Source organism: Podarcis pityusensis (genome assembly GCF_964106645.2).
Source record: "Podarcis pityusensis genome assembly, chromosome: 7".
Classification (NCBI taxonomy): Eukaryota; Metazoa; Chordata; class Lepidosauria; order Squamata; family Lacertidae; genus Podarcis; species Podarcis pityusensis.
In genome coordinates this window covers 8,047,982-8,068,770 of record NC_138031.1, presented here as the reverse complement: position 1 = coordinate 8,068,770, position 20,789 = coordinate 8,047,982, and the positions used below count along the sequence as shown (strand labels likewise).

The following is a 20,789-nucleotide window of genomic DNA, read 5'->3' as shown; positions in this document are numbered from 1 at the left end:
TAAGACTAAATGGGTCTTTGGCCTGATCCAGTAGCGCTCTCATTACGTTCTCGTGATGTGGAACTGTATGAACTGACCTGGACCCTGAGATCATCATTTGATGCCCTTCTACGTGTGCTCTTTCCACGAGAGGCCCAGAAGGCAGCAACGTGAGGAAAGGCCTTTTCTGCAGGGGCTCCCTGTCACTGGAATGCTCTCCTTGAGGAGGTTCTGCTGGTGCTTTCATTACCTACCCAGGCAAAAAACATTCTCTATAACCAGGCCTTGAACTGATTAAATAGTCTACGGCCTTTTAAATGTGTTTGCAGAAGGGGGGTTTATTGGTTCGTTTCTGTTTGATTGTATATTTTGTCTTCTCAGTTTGTGTTTTTATGTTGTGGACCACCCTGTGATCTTTGGATGAAGGGCTTTATATAAATTTAATAAATAACAATAAATAACTCTCAAACCAGTTAGAAGCTCTGAGCAAAAGACTCAGTTTTGGGGAATATAGGAAATTCTGTTCTCAACATAAGAATTCAGCAATATTGGTGAGATCTAGAGCTCAGTTATGTTGTTGTTGTTTAGTCGTTTAGTCGTGTCCGACTCTTCGTGACTCCATGGACCAGAGCATGCCAGGCATTCCTGTCTTCCACTGCCTCCCGCAGTTTGGTCAAAATCATGTTGGTAGCTTTGAGAACACTGTCCAACCATCTCGTCCTCTGTCGTCCCCTTCTCCTTGTGCCCTCCATCTTTCCCAACATCAGGGTCTTTTCCAGGGAGTCTTCTCTTCTCATGAGGTGGCCAATGTCTTGGAGCCTCAGCTTCAGGATCTGTCCTTCCAGTGAGCACTCAGGGCTGATTTCCTTAAGAATGGAGAGGTTTGATCTTCTTGCAGTCCATGGGACTCTCAAGAGTCTCCTCCAGCATCATAATTCAAAAGCATCAATTCTTCAGAAATCAGCCTTTATATTTCTTATTAAAAGCCCAATTGCTATTTGAAATCTCCTTAAGGGGACTGTTGGAATTCACCCAAGTTTACCTGTTGTTCTGACAAGAATGCTGGCAATTGTGCAAGCCAAGGCTATTTTTCTCCCTTCCACGCAAGCAGAGTAAACACTTCAAAAGTACATTTAGTGCCGACAAGAAATGCCAGACTGACAGCTGAGGAGACTGACGACGTCTGTTGCACCATGTGATAGATGCCTCTCTGAGAGAGGCGTTCCAACATTCCTTTGCCAACGTGACTCAGTTGTGATTTACAGAAAGCCTTTCTGTGACGGATGAAGGGAGTTGGCCCTCTGTGAGGTTTGCTTCAAGAACTCTGCTCCTATTCCAAACTGCACAGCAAACTTCAGTGGATGCTCCTTGCACTGGGATGCCCCAAGATGGGTTCTAAATTAGTCATTGTGCTGCACAGAATAGGGATGGGGAGGAGAATTTGATTCCTTTTGCTTTTAAAGGTGAGCTTACCTAATTCACACTTCCTGAAACAACAAGCAAATTGAAAAACAAGGCATCCTTCAAAACTGGCATGTGTCTGGATTTCGCAATGCAGTTCCCCAGCTAAAAATGCATATACTAAGGTACAGTTTGCATATATATGCATGTATCAGTGAAAATATGACAGAAAATGATTTTATTAGGGAAATTGTTTTGCAAAAAATGTGTACGATAGGCAAAATTGTGTATAAGAATGTGCATGCTAGGAGAAATTTGCGGACAAAAATGCTGACAATTTCTCATGAGAACTTTCTTTATTAATTGCCAACTAATGTGGAGAACTCAGCTTAAGATTGGAAAAATGAGGCAATGAGAGAAACCAAAACTGAATCTAAACACAGCAGCTTCCTCTTGCAATGGACTCCAACACCCTTCTTTGTATCAATGCTCAGCTGTGGGAAATGCACTTCCAAAAATCAATTTATCTTTTTCAAAAGCAGCATAAACTGAAAACAAGACGAGGAGAGATGCTATAAAGGAGAAATCTGATTGAATAAAACAGGTGAGTATCATATAATGTGGCAAGCAGCGTTGTTGAGACTGTGTCTCCAGGGACTCCAGTTCTCCCAAGTTGGCAGATTATGGTACCATTTAGCAATTATTATATAATTGTTCCTCTGGAGGGAAGAGCAGAGGATTCCTTGCATTCACTGAGAGCTGGTAACAGTTGGATTCTGCTGCAGATTTCTTGATTCACCCCCGCACTGTAAAGCAGCAAACGGGAATCTGTCCCCCTCCAGATGTTGTTGGAATCTAACTCCCATCATCCCTAAGTGCAGATGTTAAGAAGACATTATTCCCCATTCCACCCTGTAGTCATCACACGGAGCACCGCTTCCGTTCCACTGCAAATCCACCCCCAAAGTAAGTTATTTATCTCCTGTCTGCTGCGGTGAAATTAAGTTACGCAAATTACACTATCATTATGTTATCCCACCCCATTGATTTAAAGGCAAATGAAGGTAAAGGTAAAGGGACCCCTGACCATTAGGTCCAGTCGTGGCCAACTCTGGGGTTGCGGCGCTCATCTCGCTTTATTGGCCGAGGGGGCCGGCGTACAGCTTCCAGGTCATGTGGCCAGCATGACTAAGCCGCTTCTGGTGAACCAGAGCAGTGCACGGAAACGCTGTTTACCTTCCCGCCGTAGGGGTACCTATTTATCTACTTGCACTCTGATATGCTTTCGAACTGCTAGGTTGGCAGGAAAAGGCAAATGAAACACTCCAGAAATTTGGGGGGTGGGGAGACAATTATCAATTACATATCATTTTCAGACTGAAAGTATCAACATTGATTATTATTCATAACTGCTGCATTGATTGCCGTTCCAGACATCATTTTTTGCTCCCACTTCTATTTCTCTGGCATTCCTAGTCTCAGCCACCATGACCAATGGTGAGGAATGATGGCAGGAGTCAACCAAGAGTATCTGGAGGACCACAGCTTCCCTACCCATCCTCTACAGTGTAGACACTGTAAGTTTTCTTATACAATGTTGACATTATTAGTGCTAGATGCATGATCTCTGCTATCTCAAATTGTGTGTTTTTTCCTTAATCCTGCTCACTTGCTATTCTTGGCTGGGGAGGGTGTGGCGCTATGCTTGGCTTGGCGGCTCACCATGAGTTGTACACCATTTCATAGCATCTCCTTTTCGGGTAAAGAAACCATGCATCGTATCATGCAGATATTTTTTGCTGACTGGTAAAATGCTCAGAGCATGATAATCTCAAGAGTATACATTTCCTGTCCCCAAGGTTATTACTATTGTTCTTGTTGCCTGACAGCAACTATCTCCTGCTATGGTTACATTTCCAATTCTATTAGAAGCCAACATCCTGCTTGTTTGTGGACATCATCATAAAATACATTATGCACAGAGAGATGATTATGCTACAGTATAACACATGATTCATTTTTGCAAGCTTTTGCTATCAGAGGTGGGGGGTGGGGTGGGGTGGAATGCAATTGTGCTGCCAAGGAATAAAGACATACATCTTGCCCGCAGATTAATGGATATATATTGAACACCAAAATTGGATGTAGACTGATGAAAGGATTGACTTGCATTTAATCACCTAGTGCCTTAGCAGCGAGCTCTTTTAGTAATTAAAGTGCTCTGTTTTCCCCTCTAAAGTGTTACACATTTCAACTCCAGAACAAAAAGCCATTAAAAAAGACACCCCCCCCCCCAAAACAAGAAACCCTTCAGTGTCAAGGATATTTTTGAATTTTTTCACTGGTATGATCTTTTTCTCTCTTACTTCAGCATTTCTTCCATATTTGAGCCAAACAGGAACCTTCAAATCCACTTTAAGTGATATACGGGGGAAAGCCATAACCATCTTGCCTTGCATTCAGAATGTCCAAGACCCAATCCTGCTTTGCTTTAAATTTTAGGGTTCAGGAGATCCTGGACTGGGACACTGGAATGCCTCTGTAGACAACCAAAGTCCAAAACAACCTTCCTCAATCTGTTGCTTTCCAGTTGTTTTGGACTACAATTCCTATTGACCATGGCCACCAGCCAGGCTCTCTCTCTGGCTGATGGCAGTTGTAGTCTGAAAGATCTGGAGAGCATGGGTTGGCTTAGATCAAGGATGGAGAGCCTCAGGCTTGTGGGCCAAATTTAAACCTCTTTACCTGGCCTGCTGGACTCTTCTCATGCCACAACCTCTTTCCCCAGGCAATGCCCCTCACTGGTCCTGCTTCAGAAACACCCGGAGTATTTTTGCCTGGTTAGAATCCATCCCTGAACTCTGATAATGACTCTCACTAGCCTGGATGAAGGATAGAGAAGGTGTGAATCTGTGTAGAAACTATCCTACCATGCAAAGGTACAATTTGGATTAGTTGTTCTACCTGCCACTGAAAGGAAGGTGTCCCTCAAGCTGGAAAAGTTCCCCCAGGCCTGGGCTTGACAGACCAATGATCTAACATGATATAACCCAGCTTTCTTGGTTCGTAAATGCAATGGCAATTCTCTCAGGCCTTTGTGTTTTTTGCATTCTATAGATAGTTTATTTGGTCACTCTCCTAAGGCTCTGGAGGACCCAATTCTGGTCCTGCTTGTGGTCTTCTAATGGGCATCTTATCAGCCACTATGAGATGGGCTATTTTCCTGATCCAGCCAGCTCATTTTACGTATATTATTATGCTCTGAAGTACAATATTCAAAACAAATTTAAATCAGTTCTATGATTCTATGATTGCTGGAACCTCCCACTCTTTCTCTCAGTTGCCGCTGCTTTACTTTTTTCTCCCCTCCATACTAAGCTAGCTGCCTCTGCTACCTCTTTTTGTTTACAAATATACACACCAAATTTGTCAATTATTTTGAGTGGCATAAGAACAAGTTGGAGGGAATGAAGACCTGGCATAAGCAGGCAAATCAATTAATTGATCTCTGCTGAATCTGGATAATTCAGTTTCCAAGTTTGTTAAAGAATGTCAGAAACTTTAAACTAATTTTGGTAGAGACTCAGCTGTCTCCACTGATTAAATCATAGGTGATGGGGGTGAATTTCAATGAGGAGAAAAAACCTTCAAATGTGCATTTCTTTCAAAAATTGCATTATATATGCTTGACCTTTAGGTCTCAGTATATCTCCACACACACACACACACACACACACACACACTTACTTACTTAGTTACTTACTTACTTTCAAAAAGGCAATATATTTTGAACATGCCACTCCAAATTTTCCAGTGTCTGCTTTTGATTGTTGTAAACACTGACTGAGTATGCAAATTATTTCATGCATTTTTTCCCCTGAATGCCCTCCAAACAGGACAGGGTCATAAACAAGGGGTGATTCCTATTTCAGCCTTTGAAATATTGTATTGCAGTAATTGCATAAGGCTGCAATGCTATATATACACTAGGGATGAGCTTAAATCTGTCAATTTTAGTTTTTTCAGTTTCTCATTTTTTCCAGTTTTAAATTCAGTTCTCCACATTTCCACCTCAGTTTGTGATTTTATTTCATTTAACAAATCCTCATGAACATTCAGAAGCATTTTCCTAATATGCACATATCTATTTGCATGTAATTCTTTCTGATAAGCACATTTTTGCAAAACAATTTCCTCTTATATAATGCCTTTTGTGTGCTATTTTCACTATTATATGCATTTAAACACATGCTTTACCCCAGTATATGCATTTGTATACAGTTACTTTAGCACCACAAAATTCAGACAAGTCTCCTAGGAAGAGGATTCCACAGGTGAAGTGCCACTACTGAAAAGGTCCACTCATCATCTGGTGCCTTCCAGATGTTCTGGACTACAATTCCCATCATCATCAGCCAGGATGGTCAATGATCAGAAATGATGGGAGTTGTAGTCCAAAATATCTGGAGGACACTAGGCTGGCAAAGGATGATCTAATTCAACTTTTCCCATGGTCAGCCAGAAGTCCACAACTCAGGCAGGAGCATGATGCCCATGGCTTGTTTCTCTGAAGCAACTGGTAAGAAGAGGGACTTTCCCTCATAACGTGGAAATCTGATTCACTTCAAAGCACCTGCGACTTTCTTATGCACGAATACATTTACAGAAATCTATTGACTCACCCTCTCTGGAAGAGATCCACATTATGGAATTTGTGCAGCTCCACAGAAAAGTCGACAGTTCCCTGGACCTCCGACATGATGTTTTCAGGTCATCACCTAAAGAGCAGGTGAGAAAGGGAGAAGCTGGTTGAGCAGATGGGAAAAGATGGAGATGCACAGCAGAAGTTTATCAAAAGCCTATATTATTATTATTATTATTATTATTATTATTATTAATAAATTATTATTTATATCCCGCCCTCCCCAGCCGAAGCCGGGCTCAGGGCGGCTAACAACAATAAAATAATACAACATTCTAAAATCATTTCATTATAAAATTAATTCAAATCAAATTAATGGCAACCATTGGGCTAGAGTTCTGTGAAGATTGCCAAAGGAGGGGGTCAGACTGTGCCTTGGCCAAAGGCCTGGTGGAACAGCTCTGTCTTGCAAGCCCTGTGGAAAGATGTCAAGTCCCGCAGGGCCCTAGTCTCTTGTGACAGAGCGTTCCACCAGATCGGAGCCACAGCTGAAAAAGCCCTGAATCTGGTTGAGGCCAGCCTAACCTCTCTGTGGCCTGGGATCTCCAAGGTGTTTTTGTTTGAAGACCGTAAGTTCCTCTGTGGGACATACCAGGAGAGGCGGTCCCATAGGTACGAGGCTTTAAAGGTTAAAACCAGCACCTTAAAAATGGGCCTTACGGCCAGGAAACGCCTGCCAAAGATGGATCAAATCACCTGTACAAGCAATATTAAATTCGTCCCCTTCACATATTGTGCAGCTTTGCATTTCATGTATTTAAAGGTGGGCATGGGGTGAGCAAGTGGAAAACTCACCGGCCTTGTGCAGAGGTTCATCTGAGTGGTGATCTGATCCACCTAAGCTGTAATCAAACATGGTGAATCTGTGAGTCACCTGGTGTGGCCCCCTGTGCGTCTGACCTACGCTTGAAGACCCATGCTTTAAAACGTCAATAGAATTGTAGAGTTAGAAGGGACCACAAGAGTATCTAGTCCAATCCTCTGCCATGCAAGAACCACAGCTCAAGAATACCTGACCTTTGTTTGAAAGCCTCTAATGATAAGTATTGGGGATGCGGGTGGTGCTGTGGGTTAAACCACAGAGCCTAGGACTTGCCGATCAGAAGGTTGGCGGTTCAAATCCCTGCAATGGGGTGAGCTCCCATTGCTCGGTCCCTGCTCCTGCCAACCTAGCAGTTCCAAAGCACGTCAAAGTGCAAGTAGATAAATAGGTACCGCTCCGGCGGGTAGGTAAAAGGCATTTCCGTGTGCTGCTATGGTTCGCCAGAAGCGGCTTAGTCATGCTGGCCACATGACCTGGAGGCTGTACGCCGGCTCCCTCGGTCAATAAAGCAAGATGAGCACCGCAACACCAGAGTCAGCCACGACGGGACCTAATGGCCAGGGGTCCCTTTAACTTCACCTAATGATAAGTATTAAACTCCTAAAAACCACACCAAAAGGGATAGATACATGGTAGATGCCCTGTGTGTGTAGTTTGGCCCAGCTACCAAGCATTAGTGAGATCAAATGATGGTATGTGCAAGCCTTGCAAATTCCACCAACACATGACAAGAACCAGAGAACGAAACGAGAAACACACAGAATCGTTTGCATTAAGAACACCACCAGACATTACAAGCGACAAAGAGCAAACCTGTTTACTGACCTGACTGCTGCTCAATCTTCCCAGTGTTATTCTTCAGCAAAAAAACCCCCAGCCTCACTATTTTGGTTACACTTGCCTGCTTCTGTTACCAAATCCTTTCCCAAATAATCATCAGGGGCAATGCCACAGCAAAACAAAACACCCCATGGAACGACACCATGGCTCAAAAACAGGAGAACGAGAGAAAGAATTTGCTGTCTTGCTTAGAAAATATGCAAGGCTTCATAATATATTTGTCAGGCACTGTGTTGCATTAGATTTCCAGCTACGAAGCTGGGATTTGTTTGCCGGTGGAAAAATAATAATAGAACCTTTAGAAAGAAAGAAGAAAAGCCGCCCCCCTCTCCGTTCTGCTTATGAAATATTGTCCCACAGAACGGAATATTTCTCACTCTTTCTCCCTCGCTCTCCCGCTAGCACAAAAATCAATGAAGTCAGATTCGGAGAGGACCAAAATAATGATATGCTGCTTCAGAAATAAAGGGCAACTGTGAGTCATGAGCAAAGACATGCTCGCTTACAATAAAGTGTTTGAAAAAGTGAGCTGAGCAGAGAGATAAGGCATGTTATTTATTTATTTCGTACACACACACACAGTTCTCAAACATGAACTTCCACAGCCCAGCAGCTTGGGCTTTTCCCTTTCTGGAAGTTATTTGTGGCTCATAGGTAAAGGGACCCCTGACAATTAAGTCCAGTCACAAATGACTGGGGTTGCGGCTCTCATCTCGCTTTAAAGGCCGAGGGAGCCGGCATTTGTCCGCTTCCACAGACAGTTTTCCTGGGTCATGTGGCCAGCATGACTAAGCCGCTTCTGGTGAAACCACAGCAGTGAATGGAAATGCCGTTTATCTTCCCACCAGAGCGGTACCTGTTTATCTACTTGCACTACATGCTTTCAAACTGATAGGTTTGCAGGAGCTGGGACAGAGCAATGGGAGCTCACACTGTCACAGGGATTCAAACCGCCAACCTTTCGATCGGCAAGCCCAAGTGGCACAGTGGTTTAACCCACAGCGTCACCCGCGCCCCTTAGGGTGTCCTTATTTTCATCAGAGAAATGTTGGAGGGTATGGAGTCATGTGACCCCTGAGCCAAGGAGGTAAGTAACTATGCAACCTTTAGAAGACAGCTGAAGGAAGCTCTTTATAGGGAAGTTTTTTTTAAAATGTTTAATGTTTTATTATGTTTTTATATATGCTGGAAGCTGCCCAGAGTGGCTGGAGCAACCCAGTCAGATGGGTGAGGTATTATTATTATTATTATTATTATTATTATTATTATATATGACATCCCTGTTTTCATTGGAGAAATGCTGGAGCGGTGCAAAAAAAGCAGCATCCCATTCCCTCCAATATTTAGCATCTGATGGTATATTGCCATTGACCGTGGATATTCTACTTTGGATTTATCAGCAGCTATGAGCCACAAGGTCTAAACCACTGAGCCTAGGGCTTGCCAATCAAAAGGTCAGCAGTTCAAATCCCCACAACGAGGTGCACTCCCATTGCTCACTCCCAGATCCTGTCAACCTAGCAGTTCGAAAGCACGCCAAAAAGTGCAAGTAGATAAATAGGTACCACTCCGGTGGGAAGGTAAACTGTGTTTCCGTGTGCTGCTCGGTGTTCCATTGTGCCAGAAGCGGCTTAGTCATGCTGGCCACATGACCTGGAAAAACTGTCCAAAGAGCGGACAAACACCAGCTCCCTCGGCCTGTAAAGCGAGATGAGTGCCGCAACCCTAGAGTCATTTCCAACTGGACTTAACTGTCAGGGGTCCCTTTACCTTTACCTTTAAGGAAAAGCAAGACATTCCAGGATCAATTCAGAAACCGGGTCTGCTTCTGTAAATCCGGGAGTGTCCCTGGGAAATGGGGACACCTGGAGGGTCTCATATCTGCATCCATTGAAGTCACTGTATTCTGCATAATGGTCGAGCTGGTCCAGACCTGCAGCTCCATGGCAGAGGAAAGGTGGAGCATGAAAGTGTGCAATAAATCCAATAAACAACCTTTACATGTTGCCTTTTGCAAGCTAACTGGCCGCTGATTTGGGTCTCACCCTGCCAAGACCAGAATCCAATTTTCATTGAAAGAAACCCAAAGCCACAGCTGGATGTAAGCAATTTACCACTTTTATTGCTCATAAGATGCTGTGGAACCTGGCTGATCCCTGTGCCGGTGGCTTATTTTTAGCCCAAGCAATCACCGAGGTTAGCAAACATTTATTTCACCCTATTGTTGAGCTGCTCATTTTCTGTTCTCCATCGGAAGAAGGCAAGGCCTGCATGACATGAGTAATTTCTTTAACTCGCAGCTATGATTAATGTTTCCCCAGGTTCCAGAATACTGCAAGGCTTGCCACAGCTGAGAGATCTTGAATAGGGAGATCAAAAATGCTAAGGGCTTTAGACAATTCCTCTTTCCCCAGTTTGGGCACTGTTGGCGGTGTAGATGGTGAACTGCCACCAAAGAGATCCTAGGTTCTTGTGGATAGTGGCAGAGCTCCTGACCAGCCAAAACTATACTGTGCTTCTGTCATGACACCAAGCTGGGAGGGGTAGCTAATGACACAGAAGACAGTATCAGAATTCAAAATGACCTTAACCTAACAAAATGAATTTCAACAGGACAAATGTAAGGTTCTGTACTTAGGCAGGAAGAACCAGATGCACAAATATAGAATGGGGGGCACCTGGCTTACTAGTAGTACATGTGAAAAGGATCTAGGGGTCTTGGTGGACCACAAGCTTAACATGAGGCAACAGTGTGATGCAGCAGCAAAACAAGCTAATGCTGTTCTAGGCTGCATCAGCCGAAGTATAGTGTCCACATCAAGGGAAGCAATGGTACCACTCTTTTCTGCCTTGGTGAGACTACATCTGGAATACTGTGTCCAGTTCTGGGAACCTCTGTTTAAGAAGGATATTGACAAGCTGGAATGTGTGCAGAGCAGGGCAACCAAGATGATCAAGGGACTGGAAACGAAGCCTTAAGAGGTGGGCTTGAAGGAGCTGTGTATGTTTAGCCTGGAAAAGAGGAGACTGAGAGGAGCTATGATAGCTATCTTAAGGGCTGTCACATGGAAGAGGGAACATACTTGTTTTCTCCTGCTCTGGAGGGTAGAACCGGAACCAATGGCTTTAAGATTCTATATCAACACAAGAGGGAACTCCTTGTAAGATCCTTCTCTGATATTGCTGAAGGTGGTCTATTCAGTACAGTAACACTTCTACTAATGAGGACGCAGTCCACACTCTTATTTAGTTATTTAGTACGTTTATATGCCACCTTTTATTTTCTCAAGGAGCTCAAGGTGGTGTACATGGTTCTACCCCTCCCCATTTCATCCTCACAGCAACCCTGTGAGGTAGGCTAGGCTGACAGATGGCGACTGGTGCAAGGTCACCCAATGAGCTTCAAGGCTGAGTAGGGATTCGAACCCTGGTCTCGAAGGTCATGATGGTCCAATGCCCCAACCATTACACCATGTGTGGGTAGGGACTGTCTTGTTTTGATTATCTGCAAGTTGCTCTGGCAGCCTTTATGGCTGAAGATTGAGGTACAAATGCTCTAAATTACAAACAACCAAACAAGAACAGAGCAGGAAGAGCAAACAGTCAATTGCACATTGTAAATTTCCAGGGGGATATTTACAGAGGCCTTTTACAGGTGGCATAGGAAGCAGAGACAGACAAACTTTCACCCACTGACATTAGCTGTGGGTAGCTGTTTCTTTCTATATCCTATCCCGTTTCCCCTAATCTAGTCCATTTTAAAATGTTTTTTCCATTAGTATATGCATTCCTATATACACTTTATTCTAATATATGCATTTCTTGGTATGCATTATTTGTCTGCAGAACTGCATCGCAAAATTCATTTCGAAGGATGGCAGCGTTCCTGTTCTCATACCGTTTTGGAAATTGCAAACCAGGTAGGTTCGCCTTTATGGGCAAAATGAAATCGACTTCTCCCCCACCCCGGAGACGGTAATAATAGCTGCACTCCCAACAGCAGTCAACCTCCCTTTCCCCTTCGTTAAATTTTGCAGTTCCCCCTGCTTCACCAAGACAGGTAGCAAAACATTATTTCGACATGTTTCATTTTATCTGCTGCGCCATCTGTTTGTGGGGGGGGAAGGAGTTAGGAATAGTTTCAGGTAAAAGCACACTGGGGACTTGGTTATGAAGAAAATGAAATTGTGTTAGCTGGAACAGGTCCCAGGCTCTAGAGCTGGGATGTGCTGTGGTTAAATACACCAGGGTCTCTCTTCATTTCCATAGTGCATTGATTAGGAGGCATAGGGCAGGTGAGTTATCATGTGCTCTCTAGGGCTGTATTCACATGGCATTTATTCAATTCCACTGGCATCCCCCTAACTGTTAATTTCCACATTATATTTGAGCTCTCACACAACGTAAACGCCACTATAGTTCCGAAACTATAGTGGAACATAATGCATATTAAGCACTCATTTCTGTATTATTTGCAAAGAGCTGTTTTCTGGAAGCAAATAACATGGAAATGAGCACAAAACTTGTGCTATAAAGGTAAAAGGTAAAAGACCTATATAGGTAAAAGGTAAAAGACGGTTAAGGCCAATCAAAGGCGACTATGGGGTTATGGCGCACATCTCGCTTCAGACCGAGGGAGCTGACGTTTGTCCGAAACAGCTTTCCGCGTCATGTGGCCAGCAGGACTAGACCGCTTTTGGCACAATAGAACACCGTGACGGAAATCAGAGCGCACGGAAATGTCGTTTACCTTCCCACCACAGCGGTATCTATTTATCTACTTGCACTGGTGTGCTTTCTAATTGCTAGGTTGGCAGGAGCTGGGACAGAGCAATGGGAGCTCACCCTGTGGTGGGGATTCAAACCACCAACCTTCTGATTGCCAAGCCCAAGAGGCTCAGTGGTTTAGACCACAGCGCCACCTGCGCTACAGAGCTGGAAGGCACCCCACAGTAATCTAGTCAAACTTCCTGCAATGCAACAACCACAGCTAAAGAATCTCTGGCAGATGGATTTTAAACCTTTGTTTAAAATTCTCCAATGAAGTTCCAGAAGTTGCTTTGACATCACACGAAAGCTCAAATATAATGTGGAATTTAATAGTTGGGGGAAAGTCATGAAAGCAGACTAAACTAAAGTCAAACTTATGGAATACGCAGAAATGGCAAAATTCATGGGAATACTCAGAGACAATGACAATAAAAACTTTTTAAAAACTGGGAACCGTACATGCTGTATTTACAGAAATACTGGAAAGAAATGGACTTACCAGCAGGGTTCGAGTAAACACTTACAACTAAGAAAACAAGTATAAAGGTTATGAGAGAATAATATGGAAATTAATGAAATGTAAGATGTGATTTGAAGAAAATCTGGTTTAAGAATGATATGAATATAAGAGTATTTAGCTAAAAGACGAAAAGTAAGATAGAATAATTAAGCAGAAGTAGCAAATTGTTAGGGATGTGGGTGGTGCTGTGGGTTAAACCACACAGCCGAGGACTTGCCGCTCAGAAGGTCGGCGGTTCGAATCCCTGCAATGGGGTGAGCTCCCGTTGCTCGGTCCCTGCTCCTGCCAACCTAGCAATTCAAAAGCACGTAAAAGTGCAAGTAGATAAATAGGTACCGCTCCGGCAGGAAGTAAATGGCATTTCCGTGCGCTGCTCTGGTTTGCCAGAAGCGGCTTAGTCATGCTGTCCACATAACCCAGAAGATGTACGCCGGCTCCCTTGGCCAATAAAGCGAGATGAGCGCCGCAACCCCAGAGTCGGCCATGACTGGACCTAATGGTCAGGGGTCCCTTTACCTAGCAAATTGTTAAAGAACCAGAAGAGGAAGTTGAGGGAAGTCACAGGGTGGTGGTGGGGAGTTTTGTTTTGTTTTTTAAAAATATGATAAATGTGTTGAAGATTAAATTGTAAAATCAAATAAAAATTTTATAAAGAAAGCAGACTAAACTTCTCCTTGAATGCTAGGTGTTTTGGAGCTCTATCCAGAAGTGTGGACACACAAATAGACAGAAGCTCTCCGTGACACAACGAAAGGACAGGAAGTGAAGGAGAAGTGAACCCAAGTCATTTAGCAAAGCAGGGGAGGCTCCAAACTTGAAAGTGAATTGACCGCTACAAACAGCAGCACATTCCAACCTCCCAGCTGCAAGCACAAATGAAATGTTTCCCATGTAAGCAATCAATTTGCTTCGTGCGCCACATCGGTAAACTGAAACAAACACGGACACCAGCAACCCTGGGAAGGAGGGATTTCCACAAGAATATCTATTTGCAGCAAAGCACAAAACCCATCACGAGGGACAGCATCTCTCTTGTGGTGCCAGAAGTGACTCAAGCTTCTAGAGATAACAGCATTTTCTTATACATGGGCAAGTCGGATGCCCCCTGCATTGGACTAGATGAACCTTGGGTTCCTTCTATGATTCTATGAAAATACAAAGAATGGGATTAGAATTTGCTTCTGATGCACTTTTTGAAAGAAGTGCCAGCACCAAGGGTTGGCAACATTAAGCACCTGCTGAGGACTGAATCCTCAGGGACCAGGTCTAATCTCTGTGGAGCCTCCTTACTCTCCTGCTCCTCTCCTCTGAGAGCCAGTGTGGTGTAGTGGTTAAGAGTGGTAGACTCATAATCTGGTGAACTGGGTTCGTGTTTCTGCTCCTCCACATGCAGCTGCTGGGTGACCTTGGGCTAGTCACACTTCTCTGAAGTCTGTCAGCCTCACTCACCTCGCAGAGTGTTTGTTGTGGAGGAGGAAGGGAAAGGAGAATGTTAGCTGCTTTGAGACTCCTTCGGGTAGTGATAAAGCGGGGTATCAAATCCAAACTCTTCTTCTTCTTCTCTTCCTTGTGACTGCTACCTGTGCAACCATCCTCTCCAGGTGAGCAGCCAGGCAGAGGAGCAAGGAGAAAGAGCAGGAACATGCTCTGCACACCCTGTCTCTCTATGGACATAAGAAGAACCCTTCTGGATCTAGGAGATGTCCCAATTAGTCCCAATTAGTCCAAAATACTGTTCTCAGAGTGCTCAGTCAGATGCCTCTGGGGTTCCTAGTGAATAGCATATAGTTGCATCAAAGTAGGAGTCTCAGCACCTAAATATAGAAGCCTGTTGCCTCTGGCAGTAAAACAGAGGTCTCATGGCTAGTAGCTGCTCATTTCGCTGAACATCTGAGCTCCGATTTCAGTGGGGCACTGCCTGCAGAACATTCAGGAGCCTCAGAGAAGGGGCACATTCGGTCAGATCTCCTTCTCTGAATGTGCCTTCCCCCCTCTGTAATGTGAGAGATCCTGTGGAATCCTGTGGTCCCTGGAACAACTTCCCAGGCAATGTAGGACAGCAGCCTTAGACTTGCACTATCAGAAGTAATGCATAAATTGAAACGCAACCATCTTTCAGAATTCCCACTTCTCCAGCTGAGAATTGTATATAAAAATGCATATCCCAGGCATTAAAAATTTGTATGTTACTGAAAATAGCATATTAGAAGAAATCACTTTGCAAAAGATTTTGGGCATATTAGGCAATGTGGAGAATATAACTTTGGACTGGACAAATGAGAGATTGAGAGAAACAGATATTGACAGGTTCACCCATCCTCACACAGGACATCATAATTCAGAGGAAGATACAAGAGTATGGAGGACACATCAAGGAAGAAAACTGCTTTCAGCCTCTCATGCCTCATGTCTGACCATCTTGTAGAATATTCACAATAAACACACGAGATGTAACCGGTTGTGTTCTTAGATAAAGAAGGTATACTATTCATTGTATCCAATTGTAAATTTCAACAGAAGTAACTCATAAAGTTCAACAAACGAACAAAGCAGAAGACCCAGTGGATCAGATCATTCTCTAGTCAGTTCATTCACAAGGTCAATCCATGTAATGGTGTCTATTCCACCTGTCTGTTCATAAAGTCCAAACAATTCACATGAAAAGTTGTTACAGTTCCCCAAAATCCTTTCACAGAGTCTAGACAAGGATTTCATGTTGATTCTTTGGACTTATTGAGGATGCTTTATGTGACCATAGGTTTGTTGGTTTGTTGTTGTCATCTTGTAGAATAGGCATGGGGAACCTGTGGCCCTTCAGCTATTTCCCATCAGTTCCAGCCAGTATGACCAATAATCCGGAATACTGCGAGTCTGTCTGGAGGGTCTGCCAGTTGTGAACTGCCCTGTGGTCTTCAGAAGAAGGGCTGTCTACAAATTTAATAAGCAACAACAACAATGAATGCAACCAATAGATACATTTTCCCAATACACCACAGGGCGGGTCCAGATAAGCAGCAGAATGTGTGCTTGCATGCATAGAGTCAACCCACAACATCTCCGTTGTAATAGGATCTCAAGGAACAGGTCTGAGCATGGACAAAGTTGTTGCTTGCCAATAGCAGCTAGTGTCCTGGGGCAGAGTCACTTTCCACATACCAGAGTTACTGCAACTTACCTGAATGAAGCTTGGGGGGGCACAGTGGCTGTGCTGATGAAGCGGGGAACAGCAAAGTCAGGCTATATCAGCACTGGTCTTGGGCAGGTGGCTAGGCAGACCAGTGGGCTGATTTGGGTGGCGCTGTGGTCTAAACCACTGAGCCTCTTGGGCTTGCCGATCGGAAGGTCGGCAGTTCGAATCCGTGCAACAGGGTGAGCTGCCGTTGCTCTGTCCCAGCTCCTGAAAACCTAGCAGTTCGAAAGCACACCAGTGCAAGTAGATAAATAGGGATCACTGCGGTGGGAAGGTAAATGGCGTTTCCGTGCGCTCTGGTTTCCGTCACAGTATGCCATTGCACCAGAAGCAATTTATTCATGCTGGCTACATGACCCGGAAAGCTGTATGTGGACAAATGCCAGCTACCTCGGCCTGAAGCGAGATGAGCGCCGCAACCCCAGAGTCGCCTTTAGTTGGACTTAATCTTCCAGGGATCATTTGCCTTTACCTTACCTTCAGTTTCCAGTACCTTCTCGGAAGAAAAGCAGCAGCGATAGATTCGGATCACTGCCGTTGGCTCTGAGTCACTGGGGAAAGCGCTACAGGAAGCTCCATAGATGCTTACAGCTTAGCATTTATGAAGCAATTTGCAGTGTTCAAACATGTATGCAGCCTTGAGATGCTTGGAGGAGAGGTGGAACCCAAATAACAAATGAATATTTATAGGAGAGACCTGCAAGCAAGCATACCCAGCAACATTTGAAGAAGATTTTACAATCTCCAACCGTGAATATTGAGGGTGGTCCAGCAACACTTCCTTGTGTGTATGCTAGCTCCCTTGCATAGCAGAGGGACGATCACACAGCCTAAGCATTGAAAGGATCAAGTTGCACACGGCCGATGGCAATAAAACACTCATGGAAGCAGTAAAGCTCAATCAAGCATTGTTTACTTGAAAGGCAATGTCATTCTTCATGTTAGAAGACTATTTACAACTTTAAGGTAAATGTAAAGGGACCCCTCACAGTTAAGTCCGGTCACGAACGACTCTGGGGTTGCGGCGCTCACCTTGCCTTACAGGCTGAGGGAGCCAGCGTTTGTCCGCTTCCGCAGACCGTTTTCCCGGGTCATGTGGCCATCATGACTAAGCCGCTTCTGGCAAAGCCAGAGCAGCGCACAGAAACACTGTTTACCTTCCCGCCGGAGCTGTATCTATTTATCTACTTGCATTGCGTGCTTTTGAACTGCTAGGTAGGCAGGAGCTGGGACCGAACAACATGAACTCACCCCGTCGCGGGGATTTGAACCACTGACATTCCAATCGGCAAGTCCAATCGGTTTAAACCACAGCACACCCCGCATCCCCTTTTACAACTTTTACAACTTTACTACCACACGAATAGTAAGGCACACTTCCGTTCTACATGCTGCCTGCACTCAGCTCAGTGGTCTCTCCCCTGCAGGAATTGCACAAATCTACAGATATGTGCTCCTCAGCTATTTATTGCTGATGTAGACTAAACAATCTTGCACTTAGATGCTTCAAGAATCTTCTCATGGTTTCTGGAAACGAATGGATCTTTCTCACTTACCCTAACATCATTTACTATAAGAGCTTGCAGAGGAGGAAGGAATGGAAACTTGTGCATCCTTAGCTTTTTTTAAAGAAAAAAAAAGCACTTGATATTTATGAAAAGGATGGGAAAAACTAGGTGCGAGGATATAGCATGGATGAATGCAAAAAAAAATTAATAGAGGGAGCCGTTGAATAGCATAGAGTCTTAGACCCACACATTAAATTCATATGGCTGTAATCCTGTAGGCTCTTTGAAGCTGGATAATGGGAGCCGTTTTGACAGATTCTGCCTTTCAGATCTGACAGCTGCTTTGGCATGTTTGCATATGCCTTATTTCAATACCACACAGTGCTCAAAACAAGCACCAAGGGTATCTCTTTTGTGGCATTTCCTCAGCCAGGATGGAACAGACTTCCTTTTTGGAGCAGAACCTCAGATTCCTGAAATGGAGTTATATGTTGGTCACATCTGCAATGTACATTTTGAGCACAATTTCAAGCGCATGGTGTGTCCCCTGGGAATTGTAGTTCACCCCTCTCACAGGACTACAGTTCACAGGACCCTCGTGTTGTGTGCTTTCAATGGGTGCTGCTTTAAGTGGATGGCATGGATGTGCCCACAGAACATCTCAAGAGAGAAAGACCATCTTGAACCCTATTTCCCTTCTTGGGTTTAAAGATCTGCAGAGGAGTGCCTCTTGGTAGTTCCTACACCCTCAGAGGTGCAGAGAATGGTTGGAGGCAACCTATTCTTTCTTATGTCGTGGAACCCCATGTCGTTTACATGGGATTTCTAAGCAGTCACATCTTCAGAAACTAACCAGACCCAGATTTCTTAGCTTCAGCAAGATGGTGGCCTCAGGTGCTTCCTACAGATCATACACTGGAACTAAGTTAGGCCAGCCAGAGAGCAAGAGTTCTGCCAAAGGGAACGTATGGCTCTCCAGAAGTCTGTTAATCCTAGGAACTAAGACACTCTATGTTGAGAGTTTCTGGAGGACAGCAGGAAATGTGTTGGCCAGTGGCTGGCCAGTACCGCATGTCCTTCAAGATAGCTTTTGCTGCCTTTCAATGCTGCAACATCTAAAATGTGATGTTCCCTCCCCACAGGGTTGTGCCTAACATCTTCATTGAACAATTTTCCCAGTATGCACATCTTAACTAGTATTTCATTTTGTGGGACCCCACTTCTGCAACTGACTTTATACTGTTTCATTCCACGTGGAGTGGCTATACGAGTGCTGCAACTGCATTATTCATAAAATCATAGAAGTGTAGATTTGGAGAGGATCCTAAGGGTCATCTAGTCCAAGTCCCTGGAATGCAGGAATCTCATTTGAAGCATCCATGACAGATGGCGATCCAACCTCTGTTTACAACCTCCAATGAAAGAGAGCCCACAACCTCCCAAGGAAGTCCATTCCCTGTAGAACATCACTTAATGTCAGAAAGTTCTTCCTGATGTTTAGTCAGAATCTCCCTCTCTCCCTCCCCCCACCTTGTAACTTGTAGCTATTAGTTTGAGTCCTACCCTCCAGAACTGGAGAAAGCAACCTTGCCCCATCTTCCAGGTGATACCCCTTGTGATATTTGAAGATGGCTATCATATCTCCTCGCAGTCTCTTTTTCAGGCTACACATACCCAGTTCCCTCAACTGTTCCTCATAAGGCTTGGTTTTCAGACCTTTGATCACCTTGGTCCTTTGCACATGCTACAGCTTCCAATATCTTTGTGAAATTGTGGCACCCAGAACTGGACACAGGACTCCAGGTGTGACCTATTGTTGTATCTTTTTTATATAATACTATGTTCTGTTGTTGTATCCCAGCCCTTGGACCTTATGGCAAAGAGCCAGGAAAAAAGAAGAAGCCAACAACAACTTACAAGCAAACAAGTAAATACATGTTGGCCCCAATCCACTTTGAGCTTGTTAACACCAGTGCTCTGAAAGCTGCTGCCATTCTGTAGTATAATCCTAGTATAATGTCTTCCTTGTGACTCAGTCCTCTCACCACCCCCTCCCCCAGGACTTTATTTTATTTTATTCTGATCATTTTATTCTTTTTGCCAGCCGGCGCTTCCAACCAAACTCCCAAGGTCAGCTTCACATTGCGAAGCATCTTAACATTTCAGGGTGCATCGCTTTCTCTCCGAACATTTCATCCTGCCTACCTCGATCTGTGCAAACGGCACGTGAGATAAAAGGGCAGATAGAATGAAGCACACATTATGCAAAACACACGTGCGCACACTTGTCTCCCGGTACCTCGGATGACCTCTAGCCCGTGGTAATTAACGGAATTAATGTCTGCTGCAGGAATATAAAACATGCGAAACGGCAAAGGGCTGGAACAAAGCCCAGCAGAAGGCTTATACAAAGAGGATGTTCTGATCCTTGCAGTCAACAATTCTCCTCTGACGTGTATGTATATATAAAAAAGGGATTGTGGGTGGGTGGGGAAAGCTGCCATAGCTTCAGTGTTTGAGCTGTTTTTGGCTTCCCTCTGGAGCCCAATTATTTGGGGTGGGGGAGTAAATATTTAAGCCACGAGTTGGGAACCTCAGGCCTGTGGGCCAAATTTCAACCCTCCAAGCTTGCCATCTGGCTCTCATGACTCGTACCAGGTCACACCGTTTGCGGACCCTGCTCTGCACCCTCATGGATTGTTTTTGTCTGGTTGGAATGTGTCATTGAACTCTGTCAAGGCCTCTTGCTAGCCTAGATGAAAGAAAAGGGCTGTGTGAGTGTGTAGCAACTCTGCAGAGATAACATTTGCATGCCCATTTTTGCCTCCAGCCTTGCCCACCTCTGGCCCCTGGAAAGCTGCCTAGATAGGAATGTGGCCTTCAGGCTGCTAAATGTTCCTCACCCTTGACCTATGCTATGCATATGGGAATTTCCATCACATAAAGCTCATCTGAGTGCTCCTTACCTCCTGCCAAAAGACCTAGTAGCTAATTTCTCTGAAATTTGGTAGGCTTAATCTACCCTGAAGGGGCTCCTGTGCCAGTAAATTTCATCC

The 20,789-nt window shown here is 44.4% G+C and overlaps 1 protein-coding gene and 1 long non-coding RNA gene across 9 annotated transcripts in view; one reads left to right on the top strand and one right to left on the bottom strand.

Annotated features, from left to right (window-relative positions):
• The window catches only part of FAM135B (family with sequence similarity 135 member B), a 131,133-nt gene that overhangs the window by 80,458 nt on the left and 29,886 nt on the right, over positions 1-20,789 (bottom strand). The window contains exon 2 of the mRNA XM_081012485.1: positions 6,063-6,158. Coding sequence (XP_080868611.1) covers positions 6,063-6,139 — 77 coding nt within the window. The 5' untranslated portion in view covers positions 6,140-6,158. The remainder of the gene's footprint in view (positions 1-6,062; positions 6,159-20,789) is intronic.
• On the top strand, positions 666-15,489 carry LOC308480933. 8 transcript variants are annotated; one of them, XR_013988309.1, is made up of 8 exons: positions 666-1,565; positions 1,923-1,984; positions 2,223-2,346; positions 2,857-2,957; positions 5,662-5,959; positions 6,047-6,169; positions 11,592-11,665; positions 13,721-15,489. It is a non-coding gene; the product is annotated as an uncharacterized lncRNA (long non-coding RNA). The 8 variants fall into 8 exon arrangements; XR_013988310.1 differs by lacking the exon at positions 5,662-5,959 and having other exon boundaries at positions 1,118-1,565; positions 2,166-2,346; XR_013988311.1 differs by lacking the exon at positions 5,662-5,959 and having other exon boundaries at positions 1,165-1,565; positions 1,920-1,984.